The 21539-nt window shown below is 52.1% G+C and overlaps 1 protein-coding gene across 5 annotated transcripts in view; it reads right to left on the bottom strand.

Moving 5' to 3' along the window:
- Positions 1-21539, bottom strand: part of SSBP3 (single stranded DNA binding protein 3) — a 159226-nt gene that overhangs the window by 35703 nt on the left and 101984 nt on the right. For 3 of the 5 annotated variants that reach the window (XM_036255323.1, XM_036255324.1, XM_036255325.1), the window contains exon 5: positions 4931-5020. In XM_036255323.1, coding sequence (XP_036111216.1) covers positions 4931-5020 — 90 coding nt within the window. Of the gene's footprint in view, positions 1-4930; positions 5021-5122; positions 5234-7709; positions 7816-21539 lie in introns of those variants that run through there. The other 2 variants (XM_036255327.1, XM_036255326.1) reach the window with 2 other exon arrangements.

The following is a 21539-nucleotide window of genomic DNA, read 5'->3' as shown; positions in this document are numbered from 1 at the left end:
TCCGGATCGTATTTGTCTCTCCCCTTTATTTTCTGGATCATTTCTCTGGGTCCTGAGCTATATACATCACTTGCTCCTTCTCCTCTCCCCCATAACTGATGGGAGGGTTCCCTGGAGGCAGACTCACTGTCTTTCCAAGGTGGGTGGGCTCGGCAGCAGGAACAAGGATTCAATGGAATGGGGGTGCATATCAACCCCTATTGTCACCTCCCCTGCCCCCCGCAACCATTGCAGCAGCAAATATGTTCAGAGCAGGATAAGCTGAGCTTTTGGCGAAGGGAGCTGGGTCCTCCCAGGGCTGTTTTTCTAGAGAAGGCCCAGTCTTTAGCCTTGCGACCTCAGCTGGGTTTCTGCAATGCCAGCGCCAACCAATGTGTTCAGCACCCAGGTCCTGGTTGCCACAGAGCCAAGGGAGCTGCTGCAGAGTAACTGTTCTGGAATGCAGACCTGGCCAAGGCATTATCCAGACCCTGGTATTCCAGTGGCTTCCCACTGCCCATTGGATAGAGCCCACACCCTCCAACAAGATCCATCAACAAAAGCCGGCAACCTCTCCAGCTACATCTCCCACTGAGCATCACCTCATTCTGGACACTATCCCAGCCAGGGCTGTGCTCCCTCCAGGGAGCCCTCCCTCATCTTTTGTCTGGGCAGGCAGGTCTCTCACTTCCTGCTACAGGGCATGGGTTTACCTGTCAGTCTCCCTGGTAGGCTGGGTGCTCATGTGGGCAGACTACAGTTAACTCAGCTCTGGCCTAGAGCCAAACCCTGTGCCTTCACATCAGAGGGCCAGTGGCTGTCGCAAACCACAGTGCCATCTGCTCTGGGCCTTCATTCCACATCTATAAACAAGAAGCCTGGACTAGATCAGGGATGGCAAATATATAGATTAACTAGCAGTACATGCCCATGGTCATGGTAAACCTGGCCAGTCAGTATCTATTAGGCCTGGACACAGCCTCAGAATCATTCTCAACACAGTGTTCTAAGCAGCCACCACTAACCAATCACAGCTGGCATTCGAATGGAAACACTGGCTACTTTTGAGAGAAGACGGCCAGAGATTCCTTCTCCGTGCACCCTTCCCCTCCTTTTCTCTAGTCTGTCTGCTTCCCCAGACTTGGAGAGACTTGCATTTCCTAGTGGAGCACGAGCAACAGGAACCGGGAAGCCTGGTGTAGCCTCCCATCTCCGCCCTGGGCTGATAAGTGGGCAGGTGACCTTCCTGAGCCCCACTTTCCCAATCACGCCTCCTCTGCAGAAACAACTGTGATCAAACTGAAAGTAAGTTGCATGTCTAAAAACACCACATAGCTGAAAACAATTATTGGAATTTAAAACAAAACAAGAACAGAAACAGCTTGTACCCAATGCTCCCTTCTCCCTGACCCCTGCCCTCCCTTAACTCCCCAGTTCTGGACCTAGAAATCCTCATTGGGCAGTTTCCTTAGAACTATCTTAGGGCCAAGGAGCTGGGGACCCACCCAGACCAGTGGGTCTGGTAAAAGCCAAGCCAAGTTTGCCAGATGTGCGGCCCAACTGCCTTAGACTGCATGAAAAAAAAAATGTCCCTGCTGGATTATGTGAAATCCATCTGGATCCAAAGCAGAAAATCCAAGTTGGAAGGACCCTCAGAGACCATCTGGTCCACGAGGCTTCATCTACTGGTGAGGCAACTGCGCCCAGAGATGGGGAGAAACCTGCCTGAGGTGACTCAGCAAGTGTGCAAGAGGAGGCGGGGCTCTGCGACAGGTGTCCTCAGGCTCCAGTTCTCTGCCCCGCCCACTGCAGAGCCTCGCCCCAGCCCCTAGGAGCCTGGGGGCTGGTTGGGCTCCACTGCTGGTAAAGTGAGCAACACAGAACTCAGTTCAACACTACGCGCTGGGGACGCCAAGACGAAGGCGATCCTTGGAAAGGAACACACGGTATTAGAATGCCCTTGCTAAGTTCTACCATGACCTCGAGGACCCCACTATATTCCCCAACAGTGTGTATGGCCGGGTCCCAAACCACCTCCCTGTCAGCACTCAACCTGCTGCTACCAGACACAATCTCATGCCACAGGACCCGGCAGGCACTGTCCACCTTGGAAACAACATGGAGTAAGAAAGAGTAAACAGATGAAGGCCAGGCCTTCTGACCCCAGAAGCAGCCTCCCAGCCTGGTAGTCACAGGCCGGAGGAAGGGAGTCCCATTTGTTGCTTCCTGAGGGGCCTGAGTGGGGGGTGGACAGCTGCTCCCTCCCACCCTGGCAGCCCTGCTGACTTCTAAATTTAGCACCAGCTGGGGGTGGAGTGCTGACCTGAAAACTAGGCTGGCCACTTCGGGACAGGGTGTGGCCAAAGCTGGCTCCTCAGTGCAAAGACCCTCCTCCAGCAGAGCTGCCTGCCTAGGCCGCGGCCAAGCAGGGAAAAGTGCAATTATTGGCAGCAGATAAAACCGTCGATACCATCTCTACTTCCCTTCTAATATCAGAGTGGCCGCCTGCAAGATGAGCGAGGGGCAGGGCCAGCAATCAATAGCTAATATTCCTGTTGTGAGCTGGACTGCTCCGGAAATGGGAAGCCACTAACTCCTGCCAGAACGATAGCCTTTCCCCTTAGCAGTGACCCAGCCTGAGGGGTTCAGCATCATGGCCAGGAAAGACCCTTTCCACCTCCATCTGACTGATGGGGAAATGATGCCCTGGGGAGAGGTGGGGTGTCAGCCAAAGTCACCCAAGAAGCAGAGAGGCCAGGGCACACAGCTCCCTGTCCAACAACTCAGCCAGCTCTTGGTGGTTTACCCTAACAGGGATCAGAGATGACCTCAAGTCAAGGGAGTCCAAAAGTCACCTCTGTGTGATGGTGGCTGGTGGCAGCTAAATAAGGACAGGAATCAGTCTCGACGTTCTGACCACACACCCCTGAACGTCACAGGGGAGGGCCCAAGAAGTATGTCTGGAATTAAGCCTTAACCATGGACAATTATACCAAAGCAGGAAGTAGGGAGCTGCCCACGTATCAGGCAGACCTCGCCTCGCCCCAGACTCAGGCCAAAATAGAAGTTAATGACCTATTTTACAAAATACAGCTGGCTATTGTCCACCTCTTCCCACCGTCTGCACTGGGCACCCAGATGGCAGCAAGCAGCCTCAATGGGGATGCACACACGGGGAGCCTGGTAGCTGGGTGGTTCTGTCCACTAGGCAGGAAATCACATTTGCATTCTATCAAGGGCAACCATGGCGTCATCAGAAAGAAGCCCCACAGACAGAATACCTGTGGGGAGGACCATCCCTGGGTGCAGAGGCCAGAAGACGGCTGCCCCTTGGCATGGACGACCATCTTGGACAGCAGCTCTGGAGTTTCCCCTCTGGGAGGAAGGTAAGGGTCACCTCGCTCCCGTCTTTCTTGGACCCATGGCTTTCCAAGGACTTGAACATTTCACTCTTTCTTTGAAGTCTGGCTCCTCTTCAAGATGCTTGTTGTCTCAACCCCAAGATGAGCCCCAGGCAACGCCTGGTCTGGTCCAATCTGGAGCCTACACACTGATTTCTGAGGCTATACCCACTTCCACCCCTAGGACAAGACCCCATTCTGGGCAGTATGCTAGGAATGCACACACCATGTGTGGCCACCCAATGCCTTGATCCGCCACCGCTACGTCCCTCTCACTCCCCTCACTGCATCTTGGTGGGCCACGTGCTATTCTGGTTTTCAGAGAACACCCATATTTCACTGACTCCCTCTCGTCCGGTAAGCAGCATATCCTAACCCTGCTCTCCTGGGAGTTGAAATCAATCAACATGTGAAATCTTGCAAAGCAGCTGTGTCTTCTAGGGCATCTCCCTTCCTTAACATCCCTCAGAGGTATTCATCCCACTGCTGCTCAGATACCTCTGGTGTCAGGGAGCTCCCCCTCCTGCGACCATGCCTCACTGCTGGACACACGGTGTGGAATTCTGGCTGCCACCGAGCAAGCGCCCTCAGACTCTGCCGCACTGGTCAGTCTAGAATTCCTGGGCTTCACAGAGAAATCTCTGCCTTCTTTCCATACTACTGCTCACTCCATATTCTTATCTGCAAGTGCTAACCTTGCATAAGGCCTGGGGAACTCGGGCAGATTCTCAAGCCCAGCTGGACAGGGTTGAAACGATGGGACGTTACACTCAGGAGCTGCATGCCGACACCTCTCTACATGGCACTTCCCATCTCAATACGGTTTAAATGGAATGAGCCCCCCAGAGGGGATGGCAAGATGGAGGAGGAGGTGCAGAGGGGGTGGCAGCCACACCCAACCCTGACAACACAGGCCCTGAGAGCCCAACAAGGTGTCTGTTGGAAAAGGCCGGGCTCTCAACCCATGTGGGATCTGCTCCTGTCTTTGGCGGGCAGAGTGCGGGCACAGATGCTCGTGGGACGCCGTCTGTGATCACACTCGGAAAAAATTAAGTGGTTAACCAGAGGGAAAGGATTCTGAGACCTGCCAGGATGGTGGGTTTTTTGTTTTTTTTTAGATTACGCCTAAGGTTTGTAGTTTGGACAGGCAAAGTAAACAATGACAACGACAGCAGCGACAAAACAGAAACAAAGAACAGTTTACTTGTTTAAGAAAAAGAAAGGCTTTGTTAAAAGACAGCTCCGCGCGGACTTGGACGAAGCCCACCGCGGCCTGACGGGGCGGCCGTGTCTCCCTGCGAAGCGGTGTGAAGGAAACAAACTCCAGCACATGCAGGAAGTGTCCGCTCTCTCTCTTCTCCCCTCCTCGTGTTTAGAAGGGGTGGAGAAAGGGACGGGAAGGGAAGGGCTCGGCTCGAACCAGCATAAAGCAACGGTATTTAGACCATGGCAAACTGAGCTACTACTTACTCCTCTCTCCCTCCCTCCCGCCTGCCAGAGACTGGCCTGGAGTGACAGGAGCACAGGACCGACCAGGGCCCAGCACGTACCTGGAAGAAACCCGGCGGGATGGGGCCTCCGGGCATCCCATCGTTGGGGGGAATGTTGCCAAGCACTGGGCTCGGGGCGGCTGCTGCACTCTGTGGAGACAAGAAGGTGAGGTGTTAGAGGCTGCACCCACAGTGAGACAGAGTTCCAACTCCTGCCCCCCCCTTCCTTGTCTGCCTACATCCTCCACAGACCCTCCTCAACACTGCTTTCCAGGTGTCACTCCCTAGGCAGTGAGGACTCCGGGCCTCATTCCCCTCCTCCGGAATGGGAGAGCTCAACTGCTTCATGAAGTTCCTTCAGGGCAGTGTGGTACTTCCTGAGTGTTGGTCCCTCCCCAGGAGGCTGGCCTGTGGCACAGAGCAGAACCCCATAAATATCCACGACCTAATGAATAAACAGACAGCCCAGCTGGGAAATGTCCCTGGAGAGGATGAGGGAGTGCAGGTGTGATTTTTGGGTCCCGTCAGGGTCCTGGGTGCTACAGGACAGGGGTGGCCTGCACAATCGGGGGAGGGGGTCGTTACTTTTCCTTCTAAATGCTGCTATCCTGGCATTTACCTGGTACATCTGCCTCAACAAATGCCTCCCAGGGGCGAACAGACGCCGCTCGCCTCAGCCTGGCCTCCTTCCAGACAATCTGTGTCCCACCTGTTCGTGTGGTCAGCGTGCCTGTGCCTGGTGCAGCGTGCCCGGTGCTCGCACAGGCTGGGGAGGCTGCTCAGGGAGAAGCAGGCCCGATGGCCCTGCCCCTCCCCACCGATTCTAAAGCTCCCAGGCACTCCTCCTGCAGGAAGCCCACCTGAGCATTTGACAGAATCACTACTCATCTCCCTGCGGCCTGACTGGCATGGGGAGACCAGAGGGAGCCACCTGGGGTCGGGAACACACCCTTGAAGAAGGCACTTCTTCCCTTCCTCAGCCAGAAAATAGGAACCGGACAGAACGGACTTCCAGCTCTGGTGGAAGGGAAGGAGGCAATGTGCGAGTTCCACGCACACAGGCACGCACAAGGTGAACAGACACCCCGGAACCAATACACCTGGGTTCAGGCCCAGTGCCTGGCCCAGCACGGCGGGGGGGGGGGGGGGGTGCAGCCAGGTGGCCTTTTGCAGGAGTGCCCTATAAAAAGTGGGGGTGGCCGTCGTTGCACCTGGTCCTCAGGGGATTAAGTGTTTTGTAACCCGGGAAGTGCAGTCATCTGGAGACAAGGAGGACTCAGTATGGGCGTGCAGCCCGTTTGAACAGACCTCGCTACAGAGAATGGGGTGTGGTGGGCTGGCCACTCAGGCCAACACATCAAAATGATTCCGCCTACAGAGAAGCAGCCCTCGCCTCCCTGTCATGCAAGAGATTCTGACAACCATCCTGCAGTGCAGCAATTTTCAACTGTTTCCATCATGGTACACATAAACTAGTTACTAAAATTCTGTTGGCACACCAGGAAAAAAAATGTATTTTTTTGCCAGCCCGACCGAAAAAAAAAAAAAAGGAAAAGGTATAGTTTTAATTTATTCACACGGGGTCTACGGTCACACCACCCTGAACGCCCCATCTCATCTGACTTATTCATACTGGAATGCTATTGTTGTGTTGCCTGTTGTCATTTTTCAGACAGTCTAAGGGGAAAATGGTCAGTGCCCCTGACTAAATAGTCAGGTATTGCACGCTTGAAATTTGTTGTGACACAACCGCGGCTGTAATGTTGTCAACATCCCACAGTCCCACCCAGGAGGAGGAGAAGCCACCCAACCCCGTGTTATCTGGGCTGAGGGCCGCCTGGGGGACAGGCCAGGCTCTCCATTAGCCGCACTGTTTGTTTGTGGTTGGCCGTTCCATGAAAAGCGTGAAAATGCAACTCTTAGTGATTCACGGCCAACAATCCTCCCAGCAGCAGGAGCAGGAAAGTTTGAAAAGCGATGGGGTGAGGTAAACATCCCCATTGTTTTCTCTTCGAGTGCTTTCAGAGATCGGTTTAACATTTAACTCTTTAATCCTTCAGGATCGCATTTTGGTCAAGAATATGGATTATATTCCTCAAATGATCCACTGCCTCAGTACGATTCCCCCCCATCATTTTAAACCAGGGACAAAATTCTTACAAAGGTCTGTTTCTGAGCACTTTAATTCTATCCCATCCACGTCTCTAAGACTCCATTCTAGTTACCAGTTTTACAGTGTGTTTTATTATCACCTTTAAGTCTTTAATAGAAGTTTTCTTGCTTATTTTCATTTACTGATCCCTCCAAACTTCAGATCAATTATAAGAGTCACCTCTCCCCCCAAAGAAAAAAGGTCTTAGCCCTGGCCAGTTTGGCTCAGCGGTTAGAGCGTCCACCTGCGGTCCCGAGAGACCCAGGTTCGGTTCCCGCTAGGGGCACGTACCTCGGTTGCAGTTTGTCCCCGGCCCTGGTTGGTCGTGCGGGTGGCAGCCACTCGATGTGTCCCTTTCACATCGATGTTTCCCTCTCTCTCTCTCTTCCTCTCTTTCCCTCCCACTCTGTCTGTACAAAAAATGGAAAAATGTCCTCGGATGAGGATTAAAAAAAAAAAAAAAAAAAAGGTCTTAAACACAGGTGGGCAAATGTAGGTTTACAGTTATGAGTATGTGAAAGTTTATTCTTGTATTATTATTTATTCACTTATTATTGTATTATTTGTCTTATCATTATTATTATTTTGTATCCTAACTTATGATTTATCTTTTAGTATCCAATGAAAGTGGATACTTAACCCTATTTTGCCCCCCCCGTACATAAAACTCTGAAGGAGAACTGGTACCTTTCCAGAGGCACCCTCCCGGGACATGGCCTTTCACCAGGTAGGCAGGTCTCTGTTCCAGTCCACAGTCAAGCAGGTGGGTGGACTAGACGACGACAATGATACGAGGTGGGTGGAGCAGGCTATCAATTCGGGAAAATGAAAACCACTTAGTGAAACTGACTTGCTCTGGGGACGAGGATGGAAGGTGGGAGGTGGAGCTCCCACCGTGGTGTGCGTGGATCTGATGGAGGCCCAGCCCCGGCGGTGTGGATGGCGACGCCCAGCAAAGGCCGGATGCTTTCACACCATCTCTCCTGGAACCCCAAGGTGGTCTTCTGAGGTAGACACAAGCACCCCCACTTTACAGACAAGGAAACAAACATCTGTGTGCAGAGTAGGCTCCAGACAACCCTTTCCCACGTGTCTTCTTCACAGACCCCAGACCTACTCTTCCTCAGCCCTCAGCCCAGAAACAATGTTTTGTTTACAAGAACTTTCTGGGAAGCTTCACCAATTCAATTCTTTAAATTAGCATATATCATTTAGTATAAAACACTTCCTTATGTTAGAACACAGCGAAGTGAAAAGAAAATTAGTCACTATTTTGTTAAATGATGTTACAAGCACTCACAGAACTCCCCTAATTAAGTGGTCAAAGAAAACATGATTTTTTAACTGAAACTATTATTAATAAAGCTATATCATTATTTAACCTGTTTAATGAATAGGTATTACATTAGTGTTTGCTAACCAGCCAGTAACAAACTGGGACCTCTTTGGTATCTGACTTATCATCTGGATCACTTTTGAAAAGGTTTACACTGGCCATCTGTAGATCTACTTTTATGGTAATACATTCATGCCCTTTGCTATTTGGGTGCGTCCCTTTTTTCTTTAGTGATACAGAAGAGCTCTTTATATACAGTATTATGACTATAACATAAAGATATCTTCTAATTTTTAAAAAACCCACATCTTTCATTTATTTATTTATTTTTAATCCGCACCTGAGGACATTTCTCCATTTTTTGTTCAAATACAGTGGGAGGGAGAGAGAGGAGGGGGGGGGGGGGCATTGATGTGAAAGGGACACATTGAGTGGCTGCCTCCTGCACGACCCCAACCGGGGGGCCAGGGACAAATCACAACCAAGGCACACGCCCTTGACCAGAATCAAGCCCGCAACTCACTGGTCTGTGGGCCGATGCTCTAACTGCTGAGCCAAATGGGCCAGGGCAACCCACACCTTTTAAATGAAAACTTGAACCTGGGAGCACGACTTATCCCTTCACCCCAAGATCTCATTTTCTATCAAATCAGGAATGAGTCAGTGGTTCTAAGAACAGGGGTGGGGGAGTGGTCCACAGTCCTTTGAATGTCAGGGCTGGGTGACCATGGCTCCAGTAAATGGACCGTGTCATCCTCTGGCATCCAGGTGGATGTGAACTTCTGCTGCCCCTCAGTAAAAGGAAGGCCATGTTAGCAGTGACTAAGGTGGCAGGAAGCTGAGGAGATGACTTTTATCATTTAAAGCCTCCTCTAGCCCGGCTCTTGTGGCTCAGTGGTTGAGTGTCGACCCATGCACCAAGAGGTCGCCAGTTCGATTCCTGGTCAGGTTGTGAACCAAATCCCCAGAGAGGAGGGGGATGTAGGAGGTGGCCAATCGATGTTCTCTCTCATCAATGTCTCTCTCTCTCTCCCTCCCTTCCTCTCTAAAATCAACAAATGAAAAAATATAATAAAGTCTCTTCTAGCAGCAAAATAGGTAGTCTGCAGTGCTTAAATCTGTGTCCTGAATTATGACAGTTATTGCTATTCCTTCATTATGAAGTGAAAAGTGTGTAAGTAATGGAAAACTTTCCAAAGGACAGGAAATCATGAAGAAAAAATGAAAAGCAGCAACAGGTGTTATAGGGTGACAAAGGGTTAAGCAAAAATCACTTCTCACAAAATCCAATCTAAGGACCCCCCAATTAGACACATCTATCAATATGGCACTGCCCCACCCCTACTTCAACAGCAAGGGCTGTTCCCTATCTCCAAGACCCAGCCCAGTGCAAGGCATACAGCAGGTGTTCAATAAATGATCATGATGTTTATTATTCAAAGGCCTGCTCAGACCTGGCCATCTGGAGCCAGGCCTTTCCACAGTGCTAGGAATCGGCCTCTCCCTGTGGTTTAACTTTGAGTTAGAGTTCCATTAAGGCACTCAGCAAAGCGTCTCATGTGAGTTTTCTCTAAAAACACAAAACCCAAACTGAAACCCCCTGACATTTATGAGGCCTATGGCAGGCCAGGGCTGCGGTAGGTGCACGGGATAGAAGTCCCCCCCTGGAGCAGGAGAGGAAAGAGTGCTGGACTCAGAAGCCAGAGACGTCCCCTCACCTGGGGCCCCATGGACAACTCCTTTCGCACTGTGGGCCTCAGTTTCCCCACATGTCCAATGGAGGAGTCAGAGAAGATGATGTCAAGGGCCCTTCTTCTAAGCTGCTCTCCTCAGCCCAGTCCACACACCCAGGGGGCAGCGACTGGAGGCAGCAGCTCCTGTATGAACAGGAGGACAGTCTTTGTTCCAGAGGACCCTGCACTTGAACTCTCCTCTGCATTATAGGACACTTACAGAGCAATGACCAAAAACCACCTATAAACCTATTGGTTATCGGAGCCTGCAGATAACGTCAATGACTTTTGGGTGCCCCCCACCCCAGGTCCTCCTCGCCAACATTTATCCTTATATGCATACATACACAGGCACTTTATTAATTTTTTAAAAATGTTTTTATTGCCCTGGCTGGTTTGACTCAGTGGTTGGAGCGTTGGCCCGTGGACCAGAGAGTCCCAGGTTCAGTTCCCGCTAAGGGCACGTACCTCGGTTGCAGTTTGTCCCCGGGTGACCAGTCGATGTGTCTCTCTCACATCGATGTTTCTCTCTCTCTCTCTCTCTCTCTCTCTCTCTCTCTCTCTCTCTCTCTCCCTCTCTCCCTCCTGCTCTATCTGAAGATAAATGCAAAAATGTCCTCGGGTGAGGATTAAAAAAATGTTTTTATTGATTTTTAAGAGAGAGAGGAAAGGTGAGAGAAATAAAAACATGGATATGAGAGAGAAAGATCGATCGGCTGCTTCCTGCATACCCCACACTGAGGATCGAGCCCACAACCTAGACATGTGCCCTGACCAGGAATCACACCAGGACCTCCCAGTCCATGGGACAATGCTCAATCCACCGAGCCACACCGGCTGGGCGATACACGGACCTTTTAAAGAGGCAGAATCAAATCAGGCATGCAGTTTGGTAACTCGTGCATTTTTTTTTTTTTTTTACAAAACTAACTTGAAATTCTTTCTAAATAGAAAACAGGCCTTGCAGAGTGGCGTGGCCACTCCAGTCCGCTGCCTGCTCTGAGCCTCCGGGCTCAGTGCACTGGGGAAGCCCAGGCGCCTTCAGACAACCGCCGGACGCTCTGAAAGGACTCGGTTTAGCTCACAGCCAGAGAGCCTTCCCGGGAGGGCGGGTCCCACAACCGTCTCCCTGAAGAGGTTTTCCTTCAGGACCCCAGGGCGGCTCCCCACCACCAGGCCCTCTTCATGTGCTCTAAACACGTGCGGCCGGTTGCACGGGCGCCACTCCAGCCACAGGCACCCCCGCTGTCCACCTGGTTTCCAGCAGCGGGGGAGGCTGCCACTTCCCTGCCCCGGAGCGAGCGTGCTCTTCTCTCCCGCCCCCCTAGTGGAGAAGCAGGGTTCAAGCCCAGGGCCTGGGACCTGAGCGACTGTGCGGAGCCTCGAAATCTGTGCTGTGGGGTTTGGACCTTCTGCTCCAGGCAACAGGGAAGAGTTCTGAGCAGAAGGGTGGCCTCTGAGAACACGCCTTACCCAGCACCAAGCAGCCCGATGCATCACTGACAAACCTTCCAACACCAGCGCTCCCAAGGCTCCGAGAACAGACTTGGCAAGGCCCGACGTGGTGCTGGGCCCTTCCACTCCGTGCAAGGATCCCCTGGGCAGGAACCGAGAGACAAGCTCCCAGTAGGTGACAAGCATTCGTGTGTCTGCCAAGAAGGGAAGGTCCAGGGGACGTTCCCTACAAGGTATTATCTTCAGCCTCACCCCGAGAACCCCAGTTGTCCTTACTCACAAACTAGCGTGAGATCCCCCACCCATTTTTACTGTATCTTAAACATGACTCTATGCACATGAAGCTCCTGGAAAACAAAATAATGACAAATGCTCAGAGTGAACCTCAGGACTCCTGCCAGGTCGGCCAGCCCTCCCAACTGATTCACAAGGCTACAAAATGGAACTCTGTTCTGTAACTCCCCTCCCTCCGCGCCCCGCCCCAATACTCAGGCCTTGGCGTGTACCAGCACGGGGCCCACATGTGAAACCACCAGTGGGGCCCTCCTTGACGAAACTCAACACAGGCCAAGTACCCGGGACGCTGGGGTACATGGGCTGGCTGTATGCCAACAGTCACCCTGCACTGATGGTATGAGGAGGACAAGAAATGAAGGCCTTGGGTGATGTTCCCATCCCGAGGTCTCAGCATCAGGGCACAACACTGGAGCAACCTGGGTCCCTCTGGGCCAGGGTTCCCAGGGGGAATTTCAGCAGCACCGACAGACTGGAGATGTTGCTGAGGGAATGGCATCGCCCAGACAGAAAGGCCAAGACCGAGAAAGTGGGGTCTAAAGAAGGAAAGGTACCGGGAGAGGCCTCTGGGTTTTATGCACAGCCCACAGAAGAGACTCTGTTCTGGAGAACAGGGGCTCCAATTCTGCTGCGTGGAGAAGACACAGAGCTATTGCTACGTGAAGAGACAGAACCAGCTGGTGTTAAAAATAGGTTCAGACGACAACCAGGAGTGAGTGACACAGGATCCCTGCCTCCAAATAGCTGGGGGGCTGTCACGTCGAAGGAGGACATGCTCTCCCAGAGCCAAGGGACGGCTGGGTCCAGCAGCAGATGCTCCAGCCCAGATCAGAGCTGTAGAGTGAGGGACCTGGGGGAGTGGTGGGCTGGCTATGCCGCCCTGGGGTGGCTCAAGGTCGGGACATGGCAAAACCACATAATGAATCAAACCAAGTACGCGGGCTTGATCTCCACTCTGCCAATCAGAGCCATGCTGTCTCAGCCTGTTTCCTCTCTGCCAAAGGGCAGTCACAATACCTAGTACTGCCTGGTGTCTCCTGGGGATTACATGAGAGAAGAGCCCTACACTGAGGGTCAGGGTATCACTCTGGCTGGAACCCACCTGCCGTGTGACTTGGACAAGTCTTCCTGCCCCTGGGCCTCTGCTCAGCTCTTAACCAGGCAGCTGAGATCCTGCTATTCCAGGAAAACAGCGGGCACCACACTGAGCTCTTAGCCAAGCCGCCTGAAAAAGGGCCATGTAAAGGCAAAAAAAGCCCCAACCTACCAGGCTATTGGCCCAAGTGAGGGCTGTCTTGACACCAGAGTGTCCTCCCTCCATCAAGTCCCATCTCACGCCTGTCTCCTGGGGCGAGAGGGTGAATGCAGAACGCAGAGGGAACGCAAAGAGGAGCAACTGATCCCAGAGACCGGGAGAGAGGACAAGGGAAGTGCATTATATACCAAGTGACTCTCACTTTGTCTCTGACCCTCCACCTCCCACCTTGGGTTTAAGAAGCCAAAATAGCCAGGCCGGTGTGGCTCAGTGGATTGAGCCTCGTCCCATGGACTGAGAGGTCTTGGTTCAATTCCTGGTCAAGGCACATGCCCAGATTGTGGGCTCAACCCCCAGTAGGGGGTGTGCTGGAGGCAGACGATAGATGTTTCTCTCTCTCTCCCCCCATTCTTATCTGAAAAAAAAAAAAAAATCAATGAAAACTTTTTTTTTAAAAGCCAAAATAGCTCTGTCCGGTTTGGCTCAGTGGCAGAGCGTTGGCCCGCGGACAATGAGTCTCAGGTTCGATTCTGGTCAAGGGCACGTACCTCAGTTTCGGTTCATCCCCAGCCCTGGTTGGGGTCATGCGGGAGGCAACCAGTTGATGTGCCTCTCTCATGCCGATGTTTCTCTCTCTCCCTTTCTCTCCCTCTCTCTCCTTCCCACTCTATCTGAAGATAAATAGAAAAATATCCTCAGGTGAGGATTTTTTTAAAAAGCCAAAATAATGATGTCTCCCCCAACCCCAACCTTGCAGTTCCCAGAGTTCTGTGTGCTTTCTGACACAATGAGAAGAAACAATGCACAGGTCACTGCAGATATAAGGTAGCACAGCGCATTCTCTGCGTTTGGCATCATCTATGTCTTGCTCTTCCCCAAGTAGACTGACCTCCTCCTAACTCTGGTCCTCATGGCAAATATTTCACTGAGTTGGCTTTCACTAAGGAAGGGGGGGGGGGGGTGCGCGCGCACACACAAGATCCTGCTGAGGAGTCTGTTGGACCTAACTGGCAAATTACCCTGGGAAGAGAAGGAGAAACAAGGTAGGTGGGAGCTTACACAGGTTGGGAGGACTTTATACACACTGGGTGCATTCAGCAAACACTGGTTCCTGGGGCTGCCCAGATGTGCCCACCGGGACGGGGGATGGCAGACGCAGGGCTCTGCCCTCAAGGTCTGGAGGGTGAAATGAGTCTCGGTGACAGAGAACTGAGGGAGGCGGAAAGGTGCTCTGGGCGGGCGCTGCAAGGTGGGGATTAGGGGGATCAGGGAGGGTTTATGGAAGAGGTGGCACTCAAGCCAGGGCCTTAAAGGATGGCAGGACTCGAAGATGCAGGAGATGATACGGAGGGAGAGATTACTGCTGTCATCTTAACCCTCCCTGAAAACCAGGCCTTCTGACAGCCTCTCCTTCAGAGCACAAATCCCACCAGGCCCCAGGCCCCAGGCCCCTGCCCCTGCCCCCGCCAGAGCTCATCCATCTCTGGTTTTCAGGGTGGGCTCTGCGCTTGCTCGTTTCCCCTCCCCCAACAAGAGGGGGCTCTTGCCCTGATTTGGCTCAGCAGTTACCATGTCTCGTTGGCCCGGGGACCAAAGGGTCTTGGGTTCAATTCCTGGTCAAGGGCACATGCCTGGGTTGCAGGTTTGATCCCTGGCCCAAGGGGAGATCATACAGGAGGACAACCAATCGATGTCTCTCTCTCACATCAATGTCTCTCTCTCTTCCTCCCTCCCGCTCTTCCACTCTCTCTAAAAATCAATGGAAAAATATCCTCGGGTGAAAACTTAAAAAAAAAAAAAAAAAACAGAGAGAGGGCTCTTCCAGAGAAGGGGAGCTGCCCACCGAGTCTGAGAAGGCTGCTATTGCTCACCCAGCTATAGCCTAGCTCATCGTAGTGAGGTTTACCCCATTTCTGCCCCCAGTCCATCCCCAAACCCAGTAGGAACTACAGATGAGAAAATGGAGGCTCCGAGATGTCAAGGGACTTGTCCAAGGTCACACAGCTGGGAATGGGTAGAACTGGATGTCAAGTCCAGATAGCCTCTAAAACTGGTGCCTGGTTCTTAGCTGTGACCGGCTTCTCTGGTCTATGTTTTGAAACTGACGCTCAAAGGCAGCCGCCTGGAGAGAAGTCTAGATTGCAGGCCCAGCCCTTCCTTGCTCCAAGAGCTGGGATTCTCGGGTTCTGCACGCACTTTATCTTTCTGAGTACTTCATCCTCATCTGTAGAAAGGAGCCTCTACCCTATGCAGGGGTGCGGGGAACTTAAATACGACTCTCAGGTTAAGGGGCGCAAGTGTGATGGGTGTTCAGCCAACAGAAGCCCCAGAGCCAGCGACACAGCACCAGGCAGGCAACAGACACTTTTTACGACTCCGTGAACACAGAGGAGGGCAGGGAATAAGAGGCAGGGCTGTTGGAAGACACCATCTCGGCTCGACAGAAGACACTCTTCTGAGGAGTGGCCTCTCTCTACCCATTAGAAAAACACCATTTCTTTCTTTTTATTTATTTTTTTATCATTGACACTATTCAGATGTCCCTCATTTTCCCCTCGTTTGCCCACCTCCACCTAGCCCCCGCCTCCCAGAAAGATAATTTCTTTTCTAAGAAATGAAAAAAAGGCACATTCCAAACAGAACATTTCCAAAAGAAAGAGGAACTAGCTTCCCTGTGCAGAGAAGGCCATGGTCACCATCACCTGGGCCTGCCCATCCATCCCAGGAAGCATCTGGCTTCTTCTGGGAACTGGATCAAAGGGCACTGTTTGTGTAAGAGGTGGAGCCCCATGTAATTAATACCTGGTTATACCCTGGATGCCAGCCAGGGCGCCCTCCTCCGTGTGCAAACACCTCTCCAGCTGGGCTACATGGCACAGGGCACTGGTCCTAGGCATGTACACGCAAGACAGGGGAGATTAAGGGTGAGCGGCGCCCCTGCAAACGAACAGTGCGGAGTGGATCAGCAGCACGCTATTTGGACGACGCTGGCCTTCTTCTTAAAGAGAGATGAGCTTCAGGCCCTGGTTTACACCATTAGCAACACACACGCACACACACATCCTCCCCACTGTCTTAAAGGTGCTACATACAACTGCAAACATGTCAGAGTAGGCCAGTGACAGTTCCTTAACAAGAACACTGGCAGTTGCTTCTGGAAAGTGGAAAATTCCCTGGCGTGGACCCGCACACACGCTTAGTTCCAATGACAACTTAATCCTGCCAGGACTGAGGTGTGCAGGGAACAAAAAAAACCTGCCTACTTCTAGAAACTTTTTTTTCTGAGTTTAAAAGAAATCATCAAAGGCATGGCCCTCAGAACATCTTTCAAGAATGGGAGTGAACACTTTGCTCAGCAGGCACCCGAGTGAGTGAGAAAAGAGTCACTTGCCCTCGGCTCATCCTCTGCCATGGCAGGACGTGCATAGGCTGAAAGGTTCACCAGAGTCCCCTGGGATCAGAGCGGGGAGGTTCACACTCGGCCGGGGAGGGCCGTGCAGATGACAGGTCCGGGAATCCCAGAGCTCCCTCGATGGGCCAGGAAGCCGCTAGCAGCCTACCGCCGTGGTCTGCAGGGTCGGGCGCACAGGCTCGGAGCCGAGCAGATGCCACCTAAGCCTTTAAAGCATGCACTAATTGAGCTAATTTAGCTAACAGTCTCTGTTTTGTCCCCACCCCAGTCAGCCAGCGTCCTTTGGTACTGCTGGAGAGATGCAAGCTGTTGGCTTTAGTGTTAGTTTGTCAGCCATTAAACGATCCATCGGAGTCATTAATTGATTTATTACTGCTGCCTGCTCAGAGGGTTTAGCAAATAAAGAATGATGTAGGTCACAATGCAAAGGAAATGGGACCAAACAATGCCACAAGAAGCTGGGCACTTAGAGCCGCTGTCCACTCGGGCAGCCCTCCACACCCAGCTATCAGATGGGGGACAGTGTAGCTGCTCTCCTGTCTGAAATCCAGGTGCCAGCCTGCCTCCCACTCAAGGCACCAGTGTTGCCAAAGATGTAGAAGGCACAGAACCTTGGCTGGAGGCCTCTGGCAACCGGCTCCCAGGCACCTGCCGGGCCTGGTCACCAGTAACTGAGTACATACGAAGGTGAGAGAAACCTACACCTATCCACCAGGTAGGTGCTGGGCTGCAACGATGAGCCTGTGTCTTAGCCCTCCAGGGCACCAGGGAGGTCAGAGAAAGTCATTTGTGTGTCCGTCCCCCTCACAGCGAGGGCTCTATTGCTCCAGAGGTGATGTGCTCTGGCCAAAGCCCCTGTCCCTGCGCTGTCCACGGCAGTGACAGGACAAGCAACAGCTGACAGTAACAGGTGGCTCCCAGTGCCTGGCCCTTAGTACTCATCTCTGATCCTCTCAACAGTCCTGGGGGCGGCTGGTATTATCACCCCGTGTCAGAGAAAAAGGAAGCTCCAGGAGCTGACCTGCCCACGGTTACAATCAGGCCAGGAAGTGGCAGTTCTGGGATTTGAACTTAGGCCTCCTTGACTTCAAAGTCCACATTTCTTCCCCTCTACCAAACTCTGACACAAAAGGGTGCTACGGCTCGGCCTCAACAAAACCCAGCAGGCGAACAAGAAGAGGTCAACCCCTCCTTCTCGGGCCCTGGATGCCTCATTGATGCGATGACAGGCTAAGGTGGGTGGACTGTGAAACTACATGGAGGAGTGAGCCCGCACAGCTCAGTCCCTTCTACCCAAGCCCTCTGCTGCCCTGGCCCGCTGATCGTGGGTTGCCCGTGCCCCCTCCTCCTGTGAAGGCTCCTTGTGCTAGGAGAAAGCCTCCCATGGTTTCCCCAGCTCTTCAAGCTCCAGCCACAAGACAGCATGTCCAGGATTAGGCCAGGCACCCAGCAGGTGCACAATGAAGGTTTGAGAGAGAAGTAACTCTCTCAGCTCCCACCCACCCCACTCCCAGTCCCTCCCTGGGTTGTGAGCAAACACGAGGGAGTGGTGTTGATGTCGGGGAACTAGAATGGTCATTTTACAGAAATGTGACCACCCCAACAAGAGGATGAATTGGTCATGGATACTATGTGTGTGTGTACATGTATTTGTGTGTGTACATGTCAGTCTGTCTCTTGGGCAGGAAAGGCAATAGTTCTGGTACCAGTACCTAGTGTCCCTAAGGAACCAAACACAGCTGGTCTGGTTGAATCGAATTCTGTGATCACAGGTTATCAGCCCCTGAAAGACATGTCACACCCTCAGCCTGCCCAGCAGCCTCTGGAACAGAGCCCGAGGCAGAGGGGCTGAAGAAGTAAGCCAAGTGTACACCAACGATGGGCTGCTTTGGGGCTCGATGCAGCCCTGCCCGGCAGATCTGTCTGCAGCCTGCAGAACTCTGGTGGGAGGGCAGGCAAGGCGGGCTGCCCCTTCAGAGCGCCCCACCTGGAGGTCCACAGGTATTTGCTGAGTGTCCACCAGGCATACAAGGCATGGCTTTCTTGTTTGCATCTCCCAGAAATGGGTCCAGAGCATCCTAGAACATATATGCACTCTTTGGGACGCTGGTTAGAAACCTACTACAGGAGCAGGGCCAGGAGCCGGGCCTGAAAGGACCAGAGATGGCCTGGCTGAGCAAAGGCTTCTGAGGGCACAGGGCAGCTCATCTGCTAAAATCAGACCCAAACTTGGCTTCTAAAACAGACAAGGGATTTCCCATAGAGGTGGTCCACCCCCACCCCTCCCTCCATCAGTTCTTATGGTACTGAAAGCACAAAGGAAGCTTTATAGAGACTTTCATCGGGGCCTCACAAATTAGATTCTTTAAGTGCCATCGGGGAAAAAAAAAAGACCTATTATTACTTACATATATTTAGTACTCTTAGCTAACTTATAAAGGCCCTTCTTTCACCCATATTTACTTGATGAATATGCCCAACCACCCTCTGAAACACTGTCCTCCCACTCTGCCCTCTGGGTGACAACTTCATCCTTTCTGTGTTCCTCATCACCGCACTTGTCACATCTGACTGTTAATTCCTTATTAAATTAGCCAGCTGTCCTCCCAGGGACAGGGGCAAGAACGGTGTGCACAGCACAGAGAAGGTGCTGGCTCAGTAAATATTTTGTGGATGAATCAAGTCTTTGCAAATACCCTGCTTTTCAACAATAGTCACCACGTCTACAAGGTCAAATTCTAAGTCTCGCTAACTCAGTCCACTACTCACTCACCATTTCTACATCCATCCGATGACTCCCTCCCTCCCGAACACCAGCCCCACCACACTCTCCTGCACGTACACTCCGTGCCCATGCGTGTCTCAGGACACACGGCTCCCTCTGCACGTGAAGCCCAAACTTTGGGTGTTCCGAAAACCTGGGTGCTGGCGCTGCTCAGCCTTTGCTGCAAGTGAGCTGGCCAGGCCACCTCCCCTAGAGCCCCTGGTCACCAGTAAAACGGGATCACGGTTATGCCTCCCCGCCCAAGACAGCCATGAAGACCACTTAAGCTAATGCTGGACCAAGCATTGGTAGTTCCAAAGCAGGACAAAGGTAATGAGAGGAAATGGGTGGCCCCCAGGAGCCAGACTTCCCTTTGTCATCCCCACGTTGGCAGGAAGTCAAGACGGCCCAGTGGGCTGCGTGCAGTGAGGGAATCCAAGTGGTCCTTAGACCTAGCTGCCTCTCCCAGACTCAGCTGAGCCTCCTTTCCATCCCCAAAGCAAAGCCTTCTATTAATTCTCAGACAGGTTGGGTGTCCTGGTTCTTGGCCTCCCTGAAGAGAGATGTTTGCTCCACTAGCCCAAAGAGCCACCTTTTCCACAGGCCTCTTCAAGGCACTGAGAGAACCTGCTTCCTGCCTTGGGGGCTTGGGAACAGGCAGAGAGGAGGGAGGAGGCTACATTCCTGGCCTGGGTGGAAGCCAACAAGGCAGAAGTCCCACCCCAAGATGCCTTTTTTCAGCGTACCAGAAAATGTACCCCACAGACAGAGGAATCCTCTGCCAATCATAGCTAGACCCTCTAAAACCCACAAATTTATGAGACAAGACACAGGGCAAGCCCTGAGCTCACTAGGAGGAATGTACCCCCCGCTGGGGTTCAATCCCTCACTTCACATACAATGAGAATTTATGAGGCAGAGAGAAGAGAGGGCCAAGAGGCAGACAGAAGGGGAAGGGCAGAGATCAGGTCTCTGAGCCCACAGGGACCTCTGGCTACACACCCCTGCTCTGCCCACTCCCTGTGTCTACATGTCCTGGAATGGCTTCAGCTGCTCACCAGTCAGCTTCTGGGAAACACTGAGTTACTTTTATTTACACGGCTTGACAAAGCTCCCCCATCACCTTCCACTTCTCTACCTATAGAACTCCTAGTCACCCATCAATGCCCAGCTCAAATGTCCCTGGCTTCCCAGCCCAGAGCAAGCACTAAAGTCCCTGAGTCAGTTCATAAGCTAGAACTCACTATTAGGAGGTTATTATTTCTATCTGCAACCATCTCACGAGGTACCAAATGGAACATTCAAAGGTTGCCATGGTTGTGGACAGAGCACTGAACCAAGAGCAAGAGCTTCTGCTTCCCAGCTAATTCAGAGAGAGAGGCAATTCACCCCTGACTCAAGATGGTCCCCACCCCCATACAAGACAAGACCTCTACTTGGCATGAGAATTAAAGCAAACAAGGAGCCAATGGAAGGACCACGACCTCTCAGCCTCTCTCTTCCTCACATTCCAACCTCCCTCTTTTCTGAGGCCTCCAGTTGCAGCCACAGGGAGCAGCGCTGGTCGCTAGCCTTTGCAACAGGCCATCCCGTCCACCCAGAATGCCCACGCCTTGCCGGCTGTGCCATCCAACCCATTCGTCCATCCCTCAGGCCACCCTGGGCACTGGGCAGGATACTTTCTTCATCTTTCAAGTCCACATGAAACTCTTCCTGTGACTCTTCCAGAATGTTCTACTTGGCCTTACTATATGGACAGAGGACATCTCCCTAAATATTTACTACGTTAATAACCAATAACCACTGGTAACAGGCGGGGGACTATGAAAGAGCTTTTAGGACAAAGTTGGGCCTGGCCCTTCTGGGAAACGTCTTCCTTACTGTTCTCTTTTGTAAAGACAACTCTAAAGACTGGAATGTACTTTCATAACCCTAAATGTTAAGGGGGCAAGAGGGGCCCTTAGCTTCCAAAGATCTCCATGCTTCTATCCTCACACAATCACTGAAGGATAGAAACATGAAAACCTTAGAAAACACCTGGTTTTGAATCTTGGTTCTGCTCTTAGCTTGAAATTTAGAAGTCACATAGACATGGCAAGACCATCCTTGATGGATGACCAAGCTCCCTCTCTACTGCAAATCCGGTCTATAGTAGTCTGCTTTTCTTCTATTTTTATCTAATTCCATTTGAGGCTATGGCCTTGAGTCTTCTCCACTGAAGAAAGTTTTTTTTTGTTTTAATTAGATCTGGGTAGTCCACAGGCCTTT

This window comes from Molossus molossus, unplaced genomic scaffold, assembly GCF_014108415.1.
Source record: "Molossus molossus isolate mMolMol1 unplaced genomic scaffold, mMolMol1.p scaffold_m16_p_12, whole genome shotgun sequence".
Taxonomy (NCBI): domain Eukaryota; kingdom Metazoa; phylum Chordata; class Mammalia; order Chiroptera; family Molossidae; genus Molossus; species Molossus molossus.
Note: the sequence above shows the minus strand (reverse complement) of the source record. Positions and strands in the feature narration are given on the sequence as shown.